General features: G+C 39.6%; 1 protein-coding gene across 4 annotated transcripts in view; it reads left to right on the top strand.

Annotated features, from left to right (window-relative positions):
• The window catches only part of DCLK1 (doublecortin like kinase 1), a 247,491-nt gene that overhangs the window by 106,313 nt on the left and 121,462 nt on the right, over window positions 1–19,716 (top strand). For all 4 annotated transcript variants that reach the window (XM_014965939.1, XM_014965940.1, XM_014965938.1 and 1 more), the window contains exon 3: window positions 19,400–19,499. In XM_014965939.1, coding sequence (XP_014821425.1) covers window positions 19,400–19,499 — 100 coding nt within the window. The remainder of the gene's footprint in view (window positions 1–19,399; window positions 19,500–19,716) is intronic.

The following is a 19,716-nucleotide window of genomic DNA, read 5'->3' on the forward strand; positions in this document are numbered from 1 at the left end:
CCCCCCCCCCCCGCTTTATTTCTCCACGGACGTGTTGTTTTCTCCCTTAAGCCTGTCTGGGTGTAGAGATGCCGAGTACGAAGCCGCAGATTCCTTCGCTGGAGAGTCTAAAAGGAGAAAATAAAGCCCAACCCGGGGGCTGCCCGACCCTCGCTGCAGGGAGGGGGGGGGCGGTGTGGGCCGGCGGCCGGCGGGGCTCGGCGGAGCCGCAGCGCCCCCGTGCGTGCGAGCGGGGGACGGCAGCGGCTCCGCTCCCTCCCGCGCCCAGCCTCCTGTGCTTGCACCCCTGCCCCCGCGCCCTCCCGCAGAGGAGCTTTCGGATGAATATTCACATTTAATAAGGCTAAACTTTAACGCTAAATAGGCTCAGGTCAAATAACGATCAAGCAATTTTGTCACATGGTGCTGAGCTCCAGCGCGCAGGGCATTTGAAACTTCAATTAGAATAGAATGACGGCCTTTGGAGCCACTTCAGGTGGAGGAGGAGCTATTTAGCAGCGTTCATTTCTCTGAATATTCATGCCTGTTTAGTGGCAAAGGCAATGCTGTTAGGATGACAGTTCTTTTCCAAGAGTGAATTAATTCTGAAATGGCCAGTAATGAGCTCAGTAAGGTAGGCAGCTATCTTTTGGAAGTATTTTGCTAGATCCCCTGGATTGTACAGTATGGTACAGAGCTTTCTGTTTGCTGAGCCTTCAAGTTGGTTGAGTCCTTCTGCCATTCCAAACATGGCTCATCTTTTCCCTCCTTGAATAGTTTTCCATCAACTTTTGAGCCACTTGAAATAAATTAATACATTACTTGCATGATCAAGTTTCAGTTTGCAGAGACAAGTTCTAACATACTCTGGAGGATCTTTAGGTGCATCTTACGAATCTCTATTAGTGCTCTTTTCTGTTGCCATGTCTCTACTTTCTCCTTCTCCTGCACTAATTTGCAGGTTTAGGAATTTTTGAGACAATTATGGATGTTTACAACGGTTAACTGGTAGGGCTGGTTTTAACTGATACTCTAAGCTACACCTGTCAGTAGTGAGATTTCTCTTGAAGGTAATTCAAAGCACTTGAGGTTTTGCTTCTGCTCTGAACCACTTTTTTAAAAAAATCTGACCCTTTCTATTGAAGAACTTTCTGTTCATAAAGTTAACTTTTGTGAATACATTCGCTCTGTGTATAACAGCAGGAGAAAAGAAATTCAAATTATTATAATTTAGTTTTAAAGGAATATTAATACCTAAAAGGACTATTAATATCTACATTGTGCACAAATCGTATATTGCCAAGTAAAAAGACCTATAAAACATCTTTCCAAGTCCTAACAGGGGTGCATCACTGGTGGTGTTAAACTCTGTGGTTCCAACTGAGAGCTTATTCTGGGTCCCTGGATGTTATTTCTATACCAAGTTACTGCTCCAAAGTAGACAAAAAGAATTTTTTATGCCTTCAGGTTAACACACACACAAAAAGAATTTTTTATGCCTTCAGGTTAAAGTTTATTGTAAGAAGGGAAAGCATGCCTACAGCCTCTTGGCTTCTGCAAAGAAGGGTTATGCTAAATGCTAATCATTTTGAACAAAAGGCAAAGTAACTGCCTCGATAAAAATGGAAAAGGTGGAAAGAAGTATCTTTGGGGACTGAAAGAGTTAACTCAATTTTAAATGGTGGGGAAAGCTCAAATAAGGCTGTACGTTTGAGGTATTTTTGGGTGAGTGAGCCTGTTGCCTGTTCTAAATTTGCTAGAAAATCGTAATTATGTAGTTAATACAAAACAAATGCATCTTATATGCATTGCTGCCTAGCACACTTTGAGAAGAGTAACTATGCACAGTGCCCTTGAACAGTTATGCACGAGGCAGTGCTCTGCAAGCATAGCTCTGAAACTCAGTTTTCTGTGTTCATCTTCCCCCTTTTTAGGTTTTTCTTTAATCAACATGAAGGCTTAAACTTCGGATTCCAATATCTAGTTGTTATTGCAATATCTCTTAAGAAAGAAAAGCATCTCATATTTTTTCTGAAGCAATACGTAGGCTTGCTGAAAGTAATTAACAACGTCTCCAAACTAATGAAGCTAGTCTGAGTAATTGGAGCTTTGCCATGAATATAAGTGAGAGTGCTTATCCCCTGTCACGTGCCTAATGGTTGTGAATATCATTCAAGGACTCCTTGAAGAGTCCCAGGACTAAGACTGGCTCGTAATTACTTCCATCCCCATCAGAGTGTGTCACCATCTGTGGGCTGTGTAGTCGGTTCCTTCTTGCTGCTTTTGTCTGACTTGATCATTATTATTTTTTTAATTCCACACAAGTGACCCAGCTTCGGCAGTTAGTGTATCCCCAGCTCCACCTTTGCTCTCAGGTGGTGAAGATAGTTACCTTTTCCCCCTCTTTGCTTCTGAGCTGGCAACCCAGTTATTTCGGTTTCTGGGTTAACAAAAATAACCAAAAGAACCCCAAAATACAACAACATAAAGCCATGGGCAAGCACAGGAGAGAGATTGAGGCCATGACATTTCACACGCAGACCTAAACTTAGCAGAGATAACCAGTTTGTACAAACCTTCCTCTGTGGGTTTTTTTCTTATAGGTCAGACATTTTCTGGTTTGTTCTGTTGTCAGTTACAAATTGTATCCTGGGATCGTTCGCTCTGTTATACTGATGTACGTGGGATGTGTAGAGGAATGTATCTGGATTTAACACTGCAAAGCACTGAACTTGGGCGCGGTGCGGGGATCAGCTCTCCTCCTGGGGACCTGGCCCTTTGTGCTGCAGAACAGCATCAGGGAGTGAAAAGGAAATTCAGAAACACGGGAGGGCATTATCACAGGTGAAATTGCTTTTGGTGTGAATTTCCCTTCCCAACACGGTGCTGTTTTCTGTTATTGTATCTTTCTCTCTCAAACATATCTGTGCCTAGAAGCCTCCTGAATGGCAAATATAGTAATTTCTCCTATGTTTTGTAGCCTGACTTCTTTCGTGTTTCTTTATCACATCATTACCTGAAAGATGTAGGCTCTCGGAAGTAAAATATTTTCAGCTGCAGGCTATTAAATTTGAGTTCGTAATAGGTAGTAGAATCAAAACATAGGTGAATGCAAGTCAAAAGATTGCAAAGTTCTATAAGGAACAACCCAGGCGCCAAATAGTTTACTGGACTTCTGAGCCTCCAGTTCAACAAGTTATTTGGGTCTGCAGTGACTGAACACTGATTGCTTCATCTTTTTTTTATTTAATTTGTTTTCTGAGTTAGGTTTTCTTCCAATGTGTGTTAAATTGCATATCATTTGCAAGCACATCTGGCAAATATTTGGGGTATGACTATTGCATGTAAGCGATGCTGCAGTGCCAGCAGAGATGTGCATCTGCGTCAGGGTGTCAGTTTGATATATCTTATTATGTCAAAAAGAATCAAAACACTTCCAATTTCCTTTGGCACTTATTACGTCTCCACATGTTTCCTCTAAGCCGTGCTACAGCTTAAAATAAGTCACCCTAAAGGTGCACAGATGAAGATGAACTTTCTACTAATTAAGCATGAATGCAATGCTCTTTGCTTGTGAAGTCTATAAATACACAGCTGTCAGGTCAGTGATGAATGTGAGAGGATTGTATGACAGCCAAAAAAATTTCATTTACATTTTCTTAAGCGATAAGTAATTTTAATGGTATTGGTACCAGTATATTCTAATAATTTTAATCTTAAAATTAACAACTCTCGATACCTGTTCTTAATAAAAGTACCTCCTTTCACAGTTTATGGCTGAGATTCAAATTGCAGTTTGAATATCAAAAAAAGTTTTTCTACCAAAATAGAAGGAATTGTTTGCTACGTCATCATTCTAGAACTTTCTGATGTGCCCGAGAAAGGTCCTCTTCACCTCCCATTGCTACATTAATTCTGTGTTTTGATGGCCTGGTTTTATTGGAAACTTCAACTGACTCTGCATGGTCCTGTTTACCCACCTCTCAGCGGGTTTCTTTTTAATTCTCTAATCTTTGAGTAGCCAGTTGTGACTCTGTCACTGTTTGTAAAAGCTTTTTTCCAAGATACCTGAGTTTTTTGCTTGCTTTTGTTCTGTGATGTCAGTCCTAATCCTGATGGTTCATGTCATATTAATGGATATGTAAACTCTGCTCATTTTTTACTTATGGGATTTCTTAATGTCCCGGAACTTGCTGTGCTGAAAGACTCACAGAATAAAGCAAAAGTCTGTTTTCCAGTGAGAAACATTGACATGAGAAAGCAATCTCCACATTCAGCGTGCTTCAGAAATCCTAAGGGTTGTAACCAGCCCGCCCGCGTCGCGGAGACGCTGTTCTGACCGAGGTGTCTCTTCCACAGAGCTGGGCTTAAAATTCCAGACTTTTGTGATTATGGCTTGTGCCTGCTCTTTCTTCATCCTTAGGCTTTTGAACTTTTTCACGTTGTAAATTTTGGGAAGTTGAATTCTCTCTGCACGTTTCCTACTTTTGCTGCTCTGTTCTAAGAAGCAAAGCCCAGTGAGAACAGCTTTCCAGTGATGAGAATCACTCCACCAGAGCCCAGTCACAGGCTGCACATGTACACCCTGTTTACATTGCTTAGGGTTTTTTTTTTTCTGAAGGACACAGTGTCTGTTAATGGAAATACCTTGACTTTATAGCATTTACTAGCGAGACGTATTCTCTGATTAATTTCCCAAGAAATGCTCTTAGGGAAGTATACTATTTGAACAGTGGCTTTGCTGGATAGATACTTATATATTAATATCAATGTTTATTTAATATGCTCTCTATCCATCTTGTTAACATCTGTTGTAATAAGGGAAACTATTGCCAAATAGTTTCAAGAGTGATGGTGATGAGATAGCGTGCATCTGAATGTCTGTTTGGATTGGACTTTAGATTTATTGTCCATATTGTGCATTTAGAAGAAAGAGAATCTCTCAATTTTCACTTTTCTTGAGCTTAAAGGGCTTTAATAGTTGAATCATTTGATCTGGTTATTGAAAGGATCACTATTATTGTTCAGCCCAACTGACCCTCTGGAATTTAAGGAAGGTGTTCGGCCATTTGAGGTTTTGCATTTTCTGCTATTTTATTGCCCTTATCGTTACATGAAATGCTACATTATCAGCATACTTGTGTTGGTTTTGTACAGGTTCCAGCTGCAGTGTGCAATGACTTGTTGAAACCTTGACATCTGTTTTCCCTTTTCCTCCTTTTTTTTAGAAGTCAACCATGTCGCTCCTTCTCAGTGTTGCATGCTGAGCCTTAACTTCACATGTGCATCTGGCCATAAGGCATCATACATCTCAGTTACGTTCCAGACAGTATACGATGGAGTGCTGTCCCACACGCTTTTTATTAATGATTATGCCTGAAAGAAATGCAGTTTACAGCATTATCACCAGAGTCCACCATTAGTCAGTAAGCTAACATGAGAACATTGTGTCACGGACATCAGGGCGATGCCTGCATTGTAGCACTGGGATTTTGGAATTAAAGTGCTTTCAAAGAAGGAAAAATAAGTCTCCCATCTCTAAATGTGTTTGGGTAGCTATATGTTACTGCACAGTCCATCTGCTACTAGAATCCCAGGTTGAAATCTGGTTCTGCTGCAGGCGTGAGGCGTGATAGGTTCAGTTGAGATATTAATAGCTCTTACATATTCCATGTTTCTACCTGCTTCTGCAGTCCACGCTTGCTCTCTCTCAAGAACAAGAAAGCCAGAAATATTCCCACATTTAGCAAAGATACACTGTAAGGCAGATTGCTCTGAATCCAAAAAGCAGTCCAAACTCAAGGAAATCTTTGTTTCTGGGGTGCTTTCCAAAAACTGAGTGCCACCAGGTATACCTGACGACAGGGTAGCCTCTAACTTGGGTGCTTTCATCATGGTGTGTAGACTATAGCTTTGACCTTTTTGTGTATCAGTGAGTGATGTATATAATATAATTTCTGTTATAGAGGGATTTCTAGTATCTAATGCAAAATTACAAATAAAAGATTTCCATCTGGATCCAGACAACTAGTGAATTTTATTCAGACTGATTTTCAAATAAGCAATGTGTCCTGCAGTCTCCAAGGGAAGCCTGTGTGATCTCCCAGTATCTCAAAAAGTGACTGGAGCTTGCTGCCACAATTCCCAGCTGGGAAGGTAGGGAGCAGCATCTGGCCAGCCAAGTGGAGCAGGACTCAGCTTATGGCTTCCTGCTGAGCAAAACTTTGCAAAAATAAGCAAACCTCTAGAAAAATACATAGTGGACTGTGGTGAAAAATGAGTCAAGTGCTTCTGCTCTAAGAGTTAATTCCAGGACTCATACTTACCTTATAGCATGTGTTTCATAGATCTCTTGATTGAAAATGAAAATAACAGTATTGCACACTTTCAAGGAAAATGATGAGAGTGCCTTTGCTTTAAAAATTGTATTGAATTAATGGAGAAATTGCCATCACAAGGCTCTACTGATTTGCAAGTATTTGGAAAAAGCAGCTTTTGAGAAAAATTGATCTTGCCCATCCAGAGAAGGGCAACAAAGCTGGTGAAGGGTCTGGAGAGTAAGTCTTATGAGGAGAGGCTGAGGGAGCTGAGGTTGTTCAGTCTGAAGAAGAGGAGGCTGAGGGGAGACCTTATCATGCTCTACAACTACCTGAAGGGGGGGTGTAGAGAGGCGGGGGTCGGTCTCATCTCCCAGGTCACAGGAGATAGGACAAGAGGAAATGGCCTCAAGTTGCGCCAGGGGAGGTTTAGATTGGATATTAGGAAAAACTTCTTCACGGGAAGGGTTATCAAGCATTGGAATAGGCTGCCCAGGGAAGTGGTTGAGGCACCATCCCTGGAGGTGTTCAAAAGACAGGTAGACATGGTCCTCAGGAATTTGGTTTAGTGATTTTTTATTGCTTATTTTTTATTTATTTTCTTGTCAGAGTTAGGTTGATGGTTGGACTAGATGATCTTTAAGGTCCCTTCCAACCTAGAGGATTCTATGATCTTATTTTGGACATTTATAGGTAAAATCCCATTTTGCAAGATTTGGGCAGAAATACATTAAAGCTACTTCAGAAATAGCAGACCCACTAATTGACTTATGAGGAAAGAGGTCAATATAATGCATTTATTAAACACAGTGAGCATGACTGAGTACAATGTTTAATTTCATCTAGCACTAGAAGCTTACCCTGAAAAATATTTTTATCTGTACTTTAAAAAGACATTTCCTTCTTATCTCCAAACCTGTAGTTATAATTCCTAGAAATTGGCACCTGACTGCATTTTTCTTTCGAATGAATTAATTTCACCCAGCTGATCTCTGCCCCCTCATTTAACTGCTCTAAGAAAATAAAATGGTAGGATTAAATCATTAGCTAAAATTTGACATGAAATGTGAACAATGAAAATTCATGATTGATAGTTCTTGCTTATTTTAGAAACTTTACACACAGACATGAGAATCTAGTCCAATGCTCTACTGTTGATTGCAAAGATAATGAAGCTGTGGATTTGAATTTTTGAATAAATCTGGCATGGTATTCTAAAAAGTAATATTAGCCCAACCAATGGAAAAACCCAGCATTTTCACTTATAACATGACCGATGATTGAAAAGCCACTCAGGTTTTCTACTACGTGGCCTTCAAATTGTAGGCTTTTCATTTATAAGAGGTTTTGTCATACAAAGGCCTTCTTCAGCCAACAAGCTCTTAACTGTCACTACTTTTCAAAGAATGCACTGACAAGTGCTTAAGATAGTTTAAACGATGGTTCTGAAACCAGCAGCCTTTCAAGTCCAGCTACAGGAGTACAATGATTTGAATAGCAAATAAGTAAAAGTAAACACCATCTTGACATGGAGAATATTAGCTATAATGGTGTAAGTGGATGAACAAGCTCCCTTAGGATTCTGCAGTCATTAGATCATGGGCAGCATATCCTGTGTTTAATTTTTCTATTCCTGAGTATTTAATGGTAGAATTCAGTAACAATCATGAAATAAAAAAGCTCACAAGGACATGGTATTGCATTTATATTTCTCAGCAAAGGACAGCTTGTATAACTGCTCCCTTGTTCGTGTGCATCCTGAAATTCAGATGCTTTTCAAAATAAGTCCACAAAGTTGTGAGAGAGTATCATGTTTTTCCTATTAATAACTTGTAATATGTTCCAGTTTTATTTACCTAGTCTTTGAAACTGTTTCAGTACTTCTGACAAGGCTTTACTCAAGCATGTAACTTAAAAGACATTTTATTTTGCTTAGTGATCACAAATTAGAGTAATATTAAGTTCCTGGTTCTTTAGATTGTGTGAGTACACTATTTACTCCTGAAATAGTTGCCATCTGTTCGGACAAAAATACAGAAGGGTCTGCTAGATCCGCACTTTGTGTTTCTGACCACTAAATGGTAGTGTTGTATTGCAGCTGAAACAGGAAAATATATGAATAGGGCAGAGAAAAAAAAATTAATCCAGCTGTAGTTGAATTCTGCTGTCACAGTTTCAGCTGTTTTTCCATTGGCGCATTAATTATATCTTCTGCTGTTAAATCAGCCATTCTCTTAATGTTTGATTGTAGCGGAAAACCATCCACTGTTTAACGATAATTAATTTTAAATGTGTGAGGAGTTTTTTTTCGCCTCTGTCCCTTTACAAGCTTTGTTCCGCTGTTTGAATTGTCCATCACAAGCATGTTGATCTATTGTGCAATTGCTGTGGGATTAACAGGAGCGTGTTTGATGGTGACTGGCAGGATTAAGTTTCCTTCGATGAAAAAGAAGACTGTAGTTGATGTGGCCAAGTGATTAATTACTTAGGAGAAATGCTTAGCTGAAGTATGTATTTGACTTCTGTGAGCAAGATCTTCTGGGCTCTGAGGCTGCAAAGTTATCTCCCTTTTAATTGTGGCATAGGAATACGAACTGTGTATTTGACAGGGGGAAAAAAAATGCTTGGGGATGCGCTTGTGACAGATGGACATCCCGCTTCTTCATCCAGCTGGACTTCTGAACTTGAAGGCTTGCTTTCCCATTTCTGTGCCAAAAACATTGCTTAGAAATTGCCGCAGTCCTTGAATTGCTCATAAGTATGCCTCCCTGCTTACTTGCCTGAATAATCTATTCAGTAATTCAGCTTTATCTTTTGTATTATTAATAAAAAATACAAAATTTTTAAATTTAATTAAAGTATTAATTTAAATATAATGATAAATATTATTATTATTAAGAATAGAAATTTTTTTGAGATAGCACCTGTGGTGTTGCCTTTTCCTGGATGTGGGAGTAGTTCTGGCTTGTGCTGCAACATACAGCTACCTGGCCAGCTGCTGCTTCCAGATGTTAATGAGCAGAGCTGCCGCAGGAAGAGAGCATCCCTCTGTCCTTTCTCAGTACAAATACAAATAGAAGAGGCAATAATAATGCCTGATCCCTAACTTTTTGGGTCACCCTGTGGCAGACAGTAGAGGACATACAGCTTCTTTTTTTTGCTTTATGCTCTAGCAGCCTCTCGTCAGCCAAGAAAATGCTATGGCCCACCTGTTGGACCACAAACCAATAAGATACAGCTCTGATTCAGAGCTTGGAGCAAATTTCCATCTTTTTGTTGACTCTATGGGGAGGGCTGGATCAAGCGTTACATGAGCTGTTGTATGCAAGTCATTGATTGGTTGTTACTGTTTGAGATTTGGTAGACACTTCACAGTACATTAAGGAGTAGTCAATGCCACAAGGTACTTCTAGCCAAAACATAGGATATAGCTGGCTGGAAATGCAAATTCTTATTTTGTAGGAAATGCCAAATAATAAAACTTTTGAAGCCCCAAAAGAAGCAGAGCTAAAATGTACTATTCAGAATGCTTAAACTATTTTTATTCCTGGGATGTTGCTTTGGAGTTGAGTAAGTTTAGGGACCCTGAGTATAAGGTTTCATATAAAGAAGTACCAGTGTAATGTTCTTATTCTGATGCTCTCCTGCATCAGCTCATTTCATGTAATCCTGTTTAGATAGCAAAATCTCTGGAGAACACATACTTTGGATTCTGAGTGGCATCTGTCAATAACGTGGGGGAATACAGTGCCCCAAAAGGAAGATGAGTCAGTTTAAGTCCATATTGGCTATCAAATAAACATAAAAATATAAAATGCATAAACCATGATAAAAAATTATTGCTTGCTATCTAAACTGTACAGATCCAGGTGTTCCCAATCTAGGTTGTGTATGACCGTCACTTTCAAAACAGATATAGCAGAAATAAAAGGCAGTTTGAAGAAACTCTCAGTGGAGTTGCATTTTTCTGTAGGCAGCATGAACCTGCATTGCACTCCACTTTTGCAAGGGCAAAAGCTCATGCTTCATTGATGTTCGACCTTTAGAGAGTTGGATGAAGCTAGTAAAGGTGTTTGTTCACATCTGATATCTGCAAGATCTGAAATACTCTTCTGAAATACTTCTACTTTTAGACACTTTGGTTGGACTGGAATGCTACAAGGCAGGAGCTGGATAGTTGAAGAGATATATTAAGTTAAGGTTTCAATAATAGCAGCAAAGTATTTGAGATCCCTTTTATATAGCGAGTTAAGGGGCAAAGTAGTATCCTAAATTTAGGATGGAAAGAAAAATAGGAACACACTAAGATTATGGACTTGGGAAGCCAGTAGAGTTTTACAGGTTATATAAATATATATAGTTCAACATATAGAAGGTCTGGAGTTTCCTGATGACTGCAATCAAGGACACAGTAGAGAGTAAGAGGAAGGAGTCCAAGACTAAGCCATTCTAGAAATGAAAGAGTGGTTTGAAACTGCAAAGAAAGGCATTGATTGCAGTCTTTGCAGGCAGGAGAATGACTGAATGCGGTACCATGAAAACCAGAAGGGAGATTTCCACAGAAATTGTGTGGCACTGTTAAATTGGAGTTAAATTGAGAATGAGTAAAAAGCATTTCAGAAAGAGCCTGGTGTTGAATTTGCAAATGCTATCCTTAGTGGAGTGATGGAGGGTTGTAAAGAGCCACAACTTAATGCCTATGGTGCTCTTCAGAGGGTGCTGAAGAGGAGGATGTGGGAGGAGAATTACATTGTGTTGCCAGGGTGTTATAGCCATGATACAGAGGCAATGGAAAAAGCGTGCTCAAAGAATTCATATGTAGAGAAGAAAATGGAGTCTGGTAGAAGAGGAAATGGCAATTGCTTTGGGCAAGATACATCATTGTGGTGTGTAATGTAGAGAGATGAGTTTAGAAAAAAACTGAAATGTGAGGGCAACAATAGTGTTTTAAGTTAGAGGTGGCTGCATGTCAGCACTGGAGACTTTCAGAAGAGGTGCGGAGGAAAATGAAATTTTAGTACACTGTGGGGTTTGGATAGTGGAGTGAAGGGACAAAAAAGCAATGAACTGGTTATAAAACTGGAGGGCAGCAAGTTTATATTTGATGCTGGAGGTGCAGAAGTAGGTGAAAGGAGATGCCCACTCTAGGCTTGATGATGCTGTCTCTGCATTTTTCCTCTTTCCCGTGTGTGTGTGTTCTCTTGCTCCACAATAAGTAGTGAGAACAACTGTGTATTTGTGCACCTGTCCAAGTAAGGTAACATTCAAGGAGCCATTTTTGATTGTGGATAGGAGCCGTGTTCTCACTGCTCTTATCCTGTCTGCCACGAAGCAGTTTTTGTCAGGAGCAGTTTGAACTCCCACAGAGAAACCTTTCATGAAACTGAATATTAGTGCTTCTCACCATTGCATTCATGCATAAGCCCATGGGTTCCCTGCTGGGAAATATCCCCTGCTCTCCTCAAATTCTGTAACAAAGAAGCTTGTTTACTAACTTGGTTTTAATCTGAAAAAGAAATTGTTCACATCTCACCTAATGCTTCAGGCCCAAGTATAGTGGTGTCAGAGAATGAGAACTGCCTAGTTTCTCTTATTTTTGTCTGAACTTCAGAGGATTAATTTGAAAGTTTTTAAAAAGTTTAGTCACAAATTAAACACCTTACTCAAGAAGGTGGTGATGGCACAATTTCAAAACCTGGGATCTTAATATAGATTGATTTTCTTTTAAGTTTACTATCATTTAGTGCAACACAGAAAAACAAAACGAAGGATATTAAGATTAGCATATAAAGCATAGTATGGAAAGGTTTTTCTTGACCTTATGAAAAGCCCTTACTTACCAAGACAGAAATAAATATTTTAACAGATACTTCATTCCTAGTGATGTATTTGCCAAGTTTTAGCTGCATAAAGATCATAAAGTTGCATATAGTGCAGAATGGATGTTGATGAATACACAAATCATAGAAGTAGCCTGATTGTACATCTTCAACAATCAAGTGGATAAAGCAACCTCTGTATTGGTGACAGAGGGGACAAAGTGAAGAGGGGTCAGTCCTGAGCCAGGGCTGATCAACAGGCAGCTGAGGAGGAAGGTGTGTGTTGGGGGCAAAGCGTGGCTTCCCTGGGCCCGAGGGTGCTGGACTGCTTTCCCTCTGCTCCTGTCAGGCAGCATGACAGCACCTTGTTTCTGCTGCGTCTGAGTGCAAAAATCCACGTGTTTCTAACTGTGATGGTGTCTTGTGTTCATCGAATTTGGGGGGGACACACATACTGTTTCAGAGGCATTAATCTGCAATGTGGCCTCACAAGCCAGTTGGTAAAGACAGCACTGCTGTGTAGCTTCAGCCAGTTTCAGCCCCTGTGGTAGCATCTCCTCTTCATTTACAGAAACCCCTATGGTAACATCTCCTCTTCATTTACAGAGGGCACTCTTGTAGTGAGAATCTCATGATGTAGTGAGAATCTCTTCTTCACTGAAAAGCTCTCACAGCTTGATGATGCAGATGTCACCATGGAGATTTCACTCCAACAGAAAAGAACAAATTCCGTGCCGTTCGACTTTGGGAATGTGCAGCAGATACCTCCCAATGCCTTCAGCTAAGCCACCACCTGAGGAGAGAATTTGGATGAGAAGCTGAGAGAGGAAGTACATATATGCTGATGATAAATTATATTTTTTGTAGATGACTGGCTCTCAAGAACCCCTATGGTAACATCTCCTCTTCATTTACAGAGGGCACTCTTGTAGTGAGAATCTCATGATGTAGTGAGAATCTCTTCTTCACTGAAAAGCTCTCACAGCTTGATGATGCAGATGTCACCATGGAGATTTCACTCCAACAGAAAAGAACAAATTCCGTGCCGTTCGACTTTGGGAATGTGCAGCAGATACCTCCCAATGCCTTCAGCTAAGCCACCACCTGAGGAGAGAATTTGGATGAGAAGCTGAGAGAGGAAGTACATATATGCTGATGATAAATTATATTTTTTGTAGATGACTGGCTCTCAAGAAGTGGCATGTGTGTAATGACAGATAAATGTGAAAGGGCATGAATAAAAGCCTCAGAGCCTGAGCCAACAGGAAGGGAAATGGACTTGCCTTAAACTTGAAGGAAATACCCAAATGTGATGCTCTGTGAATTCCTGTTGAGGTCTAATTCCTTTCCCTTAGAACGGATATTAATTGCTATTATCCCATAGTCCACACAGAATTGGGCTGGCTGAGGTTCCTCAAAAATAAAAATAATTTTACAAATATGCTTGAAGTTTAAATTTATTTAGAAACAATGAGTATTTTTCTTTCCCCTTTTTGAAAGCCTTATTGATATGTTTGGATTTCTCATTTCACAGCAATGACCTAAAGAGGAATGACACCAGTATGGAATGATTAATTTCTGATTTTCTTGAAGCCTTGAAATCCTTCTGAATGAGTAACAGTCAGTTGTTTTACTGGTCTTTCTGCTAAGGGAAGCTCTACACAATAAGGAATATATTACTAAACTGAACAAAGCATTGAGAAAGCTAGTATGGGCAGCAGTCCTATTCTGTCTGGGAGATAACTGTAGTAATGTAAAATGCGTCTTCTGTTCCTGTCTGCTGGAATTACAAAGTTGAACAAGACTATGTTAATACCTATACAAACAGCTTGTGTGGATTTATAAGCTCTGAGGAAAATCCATGGCTGTTATGAGACTTCTTACTGCATGTGGTATATGGCAGTGAAATCAGTTCAGGATCTTCTCTGAGATGTTCCTCCATGAAGCAATAGAGAAAGAGTGGGGAAATGGGTAAAATAAGTAAGGCAAAGGTGGTAGTTAGTGGAAAATATAGTGTGGTTAAGGAGGAAATTAGAGGGAAAACATCAATAAAGATCAATTTATATCTTAAAACAAGGAGAGGATTTGTTTTATTGGAAAAATCAGAGGAGAAAATTCCAGCCTAGGAATTAAACATTGAGGGTGAGCTAACCAAAAGTATCAGGAAAATGAAAAACAGCTCCGTAATAAAACTCATAAAACTTGACACAAAATTAGTGAGTCAGAGTCCTAAAATCATGAGTCATTTAAACACTGAGGTGTTTCCAAGGATAATTTTTTTTTTTTTTCACCATCAGAGAAACGATAATCAAACTCAACTTGAGGTTGTTTCATGTTCAAAAAGACTACTTTAAAATAGCTTTAAAACTTCCCACCTGGCTGGCTAGGGCATGAAGTCTGGCAGGCACTTGCCACTGACTCTCTGCCTGTCCCCTGCTTTGGGCTGCTCTCTCCACACCAGCCTCGATTACCCCTCTGTTGCCCCCCATGCATGCTCCTGTCTTGCAGCCCACATCATCTCCTCCTTCCTTTACACCTCATGTTTTTCATTTGCTGTCATTCATTTATCTTTTTCTTTTCAGAAAACTCCCATACCCACTTGTCAATTGAGTTCTCCTTCTGCATCTTTTTTGTTTTACCACCTCATTTCTTCATCCTCACTTTTCTTTCCAGCTCTCCAACAGCCGTGGTGCCTGAGGGCGCCCCAGCTTGAGGTATTCTCATTGCTCATCCAAAATAGCTTTCAGCTTTGAGTCTAATTAAGTTGTTGTTGTTAAAAGAAGACAAACAAACAGAACACATCCCTCCTCCTTTTCTGTCCAAGAATCCAGCATTATTAAAATTGTAACAAAAACATGAAAGTTAGCTCACTGTGCCGGTGCTGTAAGCTATTGCTGAATACAGAGGAAAATTTGAGTTTCTGATTCTTTTTTATTTAAAAAATTCAGAGTTGGTATTAATTTGATATGTGGTCAACTTTAAAATAATAGGAAATAATATGATTTGCTGTGACTGACATATACAGAGTTTTGTTCAGGGTTTTTATTTGTTTGTTTTGAAACATGAATTGAAAAAGGTCCCTGAACCCACTGTATTCAGAACATAGCAATTGTAAAAGGTGATTTCATCTGTAGCTTTCATTTAATGCTTTTGGAGAAAGGATTGATTCCATCTCTCCTTCCATCCTCCCTTCTCTCTTTTCCCTCTCCCTCTCTTCCCCTCTGCCTTCCCCTCCCTTTTCCTTCTGTTCTCCCGTCCCTCTCTCCCTCCCTCTGCACTTCCTCCACACCACCACTGACTGCTCTTTCTCACTTTTGGTGAGAAAATAAAACCAAGTAATGGCTCTGCAAGCTGCTGTTCTTACCCTCGGGTCATCTGTGCTCCAAAACATAAAGCAAAGTTTCTCGCATATTTTGTAGATATAAGAAAGAGGGTCTCCATAACAAAGTTACCAACTTCAAAGAGTTGAATATTAGGAGCTTAAATGTTTCGGGCCAGTCAAGGGAAAACAAAAGGCCCTACAATAGTCACATAGGTTCCAGGTATTTTCCTGTTAAAGACAAAGGAAGAAAAATGAAGGCAATTTTTAAGATGCCTATAGTGTTTGTGCTATGGTGCAAAGCCAGTCCTGATCCTGGGCTGGAGGCTAAGTTTGCTGCTCTGCTCCCTGTCTCCTTCTGGGGCAGTTTGGCTGATCTGCTTTGCGTTCCCCCAGTGGCTGTGGGTGCCTGGCCTGGCTGGGTCCCCATGTTCCCTCTGGGTTTCTAGCAAAAACACCACACCAAGGTCTGAAATACAAAATAATCTGGGGTCCTTCCTAGGCAGACACCTGCATTTCCCACTGGAAGGGCCTGTGGGATTCTGAAGTTGCTTACTAGGATGGGGTTTGCTCAGGTGAGTTTAGGGACGACGGATTCTTCTGCCTCTCCTATGTTTTGCATTGGGTATGTACAGGTCAGCCAGTCTTTTTTGTGTGACTTGCATATTACCCAAAGCCTGTACTAGAGATGGACATTCTTTGCTGGTGCTTGTCATCCTTCTCACCACAGATGCAAAGGATTGTTATGCCTGAGACTCCCTGCCCTCTGGTAATGTTACTGTTATTTATTCTTTCCCCTACAGAGCGTGAGAGAGACACCATTAACTTCAAATATCACCTCTTTGCCAGAATGTTTTTTTGTTTACAAATGTCACAGTATATCAGGTGTGTGGTAGAAAACATTTATGTTTTCAGAATTTCTTTTTACTTCAGGTGTACGTTTGACTGCTCCTGCATAGACTTTGTTTTCCCCACTGTGAGAAGTGTCCCAGTAGAATATGTAAGATGAAAACAGACTTGTGAAAAAGAAGATGATGATGAATTCATAACAATAAAAATGTTTGGGGAGGCTTTTGTAATTCACCCTTTTAAAAACTGATCAATTTTAAAACTGATCACGTGCAGCAGAGCACACTGGCCTCTCGAGCACTGGCACAGTCCAGTACGGGTGATACAAATCCTTGATCTTTTAAACCATAACTTTTGAGGAGCTATGTTCTCCAGAAGTGAAAATGGGTAATAAAAAGCAGGTCCTGTTGCTTAACTGATGACTGAGCATGAATAGAAAGTGCTTGCAGATTTCTCTCCAAAAAAACCTGGAAGGGGGTGCTGTGTATTTGTTAGATGCCTTCTGGAAAGGCCCTCCAGTGTAACCTCTGAGGAGCACGAGCTGGGGAGCAGGACGGGCCAGGGATGCTGAGACTGAAAGGATGGAGAAAACAGACAGTGCAGGACATCTCAAGGCTTCCAATAAATAATATTAAAAGATACTGGAATCCTGAAGACATGTTATTCCAGAAGGGAATGGGTTTGGAGGGAACTTACCCTCTTGCTTTCTAGGAGCTATAGTTATAATTCCCAAATTAATAATATTTCAGGAGGCAAGAAAAACTGTAATAAGTGTATGTAGTTTTACATACAGAGCAGGAAACTGAAAGCATGGAGAAAAGAGGCAAGCATAAGAACCTTTAAAATTATAAGTGTAAAGTTTATCAAAAAAACGGGGAAGTCTAAGTACAAGTTATTTTTCTATTGTGCTAATCTTATTTTCTTTCTTATTTACATATAAATTGTACTGATTGAAACTGAGATGCTTTAAATATTGGCGTAGTTGAACTGGAGTAGGTGTTGCTACCTCCATTTTAATGCCTTATTTAGGCTTGAATGAAACCCTTTTAACTGGGCAGAGCCCAGCATTTTTGGACTTTATTAAATCCATACAATTTTTTGATTCAAGCATGAATTTAATTTTTGTTTGTGCTTGTTGTCAAAATAGCTCAACTTCGTGCCTAGGGTCGCTTATTACTTATTCGTTTCTAATACTCTGCTTAGTATAAACACAAATGTAAAGGTTATCACTCCCCAGAAGTGTGGCAAACTTGGGAGGCAAACAGGAAATCACAGGATTTTTAATGTCATTCTGCAAATGAGTAGATTTGTGCATGCTGTGGGAGAGGTGGCAATTTCAGAGGAACTTGACTGAAGGGAAGAGATGTTTAAAGCTTGGTGGGAGTGTGGGGTGGGAAGATAGGCAGGATATGTCTTCTGGACAGAAAAAAAAAAAAGATGGGAAGTAAATGAGTTTATATAAAGGTTGCTGAGGCTGATACACTAATAGAACATAAACTGAGTAGGAGCATGGTAAAAAGCTCCATCAAATATTTACATTTTTGATGCTGGTGTTCAAGTACTGTGTGGTGTTAAAATGACAATAGTGATAGGAACAGGGCTGTGGTGGACCAGAATTTAAAATTATACATATTACTTAAGAGGAGTACCTTTGTCTCTTTTTGGGTATTTATTTCATCTAGTTGTTCTTCTCTCAATTTCTTCTTTTTTCATTTGCTACTCTTCTACTTTTAAAATAGTTTTAATGACAAGTCTTACTCTGCTGGCAAGTCACGACATGTACCACTATTTTTCTTCCTTAAGATTTTTCTAGCATAGAGGCTTAAAACTGTCGTAGATGCCAAAGCCCTCAGGCATGTTTCCAGGAAGCACAATATGAATTTTATAACCCCTAGACAGCAGTCACTGTAGGTTGAGGGGGGGTGCTTGTTTTTATGCCAAAGTCTGGCAAAGTCTGTCTAATCTCATTAGTTAATTCTTTCACATGTGTTTTTGTAGGCTTTAAATGCCATCTTTCCCCCTCCGTGCCCCTGCTTTTTATGAGGGGAGTGGTCTGGTTCAGCTGGACTGTGCTCAACTATTTTGTCAATTTTTAGAAATTCTTGATGTGTTACTTTCCTGTCTGTATACTGATGATTTTAAGCTCTATTTGTGAAATTATGCTGTTCAAACATTACTGCACTATTTATTTACAAAAAATTATATGAAAAATAAGCAAACATAGCCTTTAAAAATCCTCTTGTAAATGTGAAGCGGAACAGAGCTTATAATACTGTTTACCAAGTGTCTTTGTTTTTTTAAAGTTAGTCTGATACCTAATTTAAAATTTGTTAAACTTGGGTCAGTAAGTCTGAAGTCAGATTTTTGGAAAGTTACTGATTTTTCTTTAAAACCATTACTGAAAATAGTCATAGAACTGGAAACATTAAGCTGTTAAGTAGTGCCTTATGAACTAAAAGCTGTTGAAAGGAAATCTCATGTATGGACATAGAACTACACCAACATAATCCCAACTATTCACATTTGGGATGAGAGAGGGATTATTCTTTTACTCAGTACTATAAGTATCATTCCAAGTCCACCCGAGTGTTCAGCTTGGTGCCTTTGAAGAGACTTCTCATAGACTCTGCTGGTGAAGATGAAGGGGGTGTGATGGAGACTCAGTTCACCCATATGAATTTCATGTCCCGTACAGGAGATTTTGCTGAAATAATGACATTTAATTCTGCATACAAAACTGTAGCCTTATTTCATGCTAGTCAAAGGATGGAAATGTGGTCTCAAAAGCAAATTAATTATCCACTAGCTACTGAGTGGTACCTTGTGCGTAAACAAAAGGCATTTACCTCATACCCCATTGATGCATCATGTAATAAATGTGACAGTTATGGCTTTTTGTCTTATCTCTCTCTTCCTGCAGTGTCCATAAAAGTGTTTCTCACTTGTAACAGATGGTCAGGGCGCAGCTTTTGACATTTATCTGGAGATGAAACCCTGTTGATTCCATTAAAAGTGAAGAGCTTTCATGCAGATGGAGACGAGGAGAGATTTATTGCTCTTACAATTCTGATGATGAGGTATTTCATACGATGCCTTTCTTTCCTTTTTGCTTTCAGGTGATGTGCCTTCAGGATTTCTTTGGTGATGACGATATTTTTATTGCATGTGGACCAGAAAAGTTCCGTTACCAAGATGATTTCTTGCTGGATGAAAGTGGTAAGAAGATGTATTTTAAAAATACTTATAGAGTTGAGAGCAGATTTCCATATCATGCTAATTAAGCCAAAACTATCATCTAAATGGATTTCAGAAAGAGGATAAATATTTGTGTTCTTTAAATTCTGAAAGCAACATTAAAGCTTCCAAGGGAGAAATACCTGCCTGTGCAGCACAAAACTTTACTTCAGCCTGAATGTCATTTACCATAGGAAAT

This window comes from Calidris pugnax, unplaced genomic scaffold, assembly GCF_001431845.1.
Source record: "Calidris pugnax isolate Ruff unplaced genomic scaffold, ASM143184v1 scaffold20, whole genome shotgun sequence".
NCBI classification, from domain to species: domain Eukaryota; kingdom Metazoa; phylum Chordata; class Aves; order Charadriiformes; family Scolopacidae; genus Calidris; species Calidris pugnax.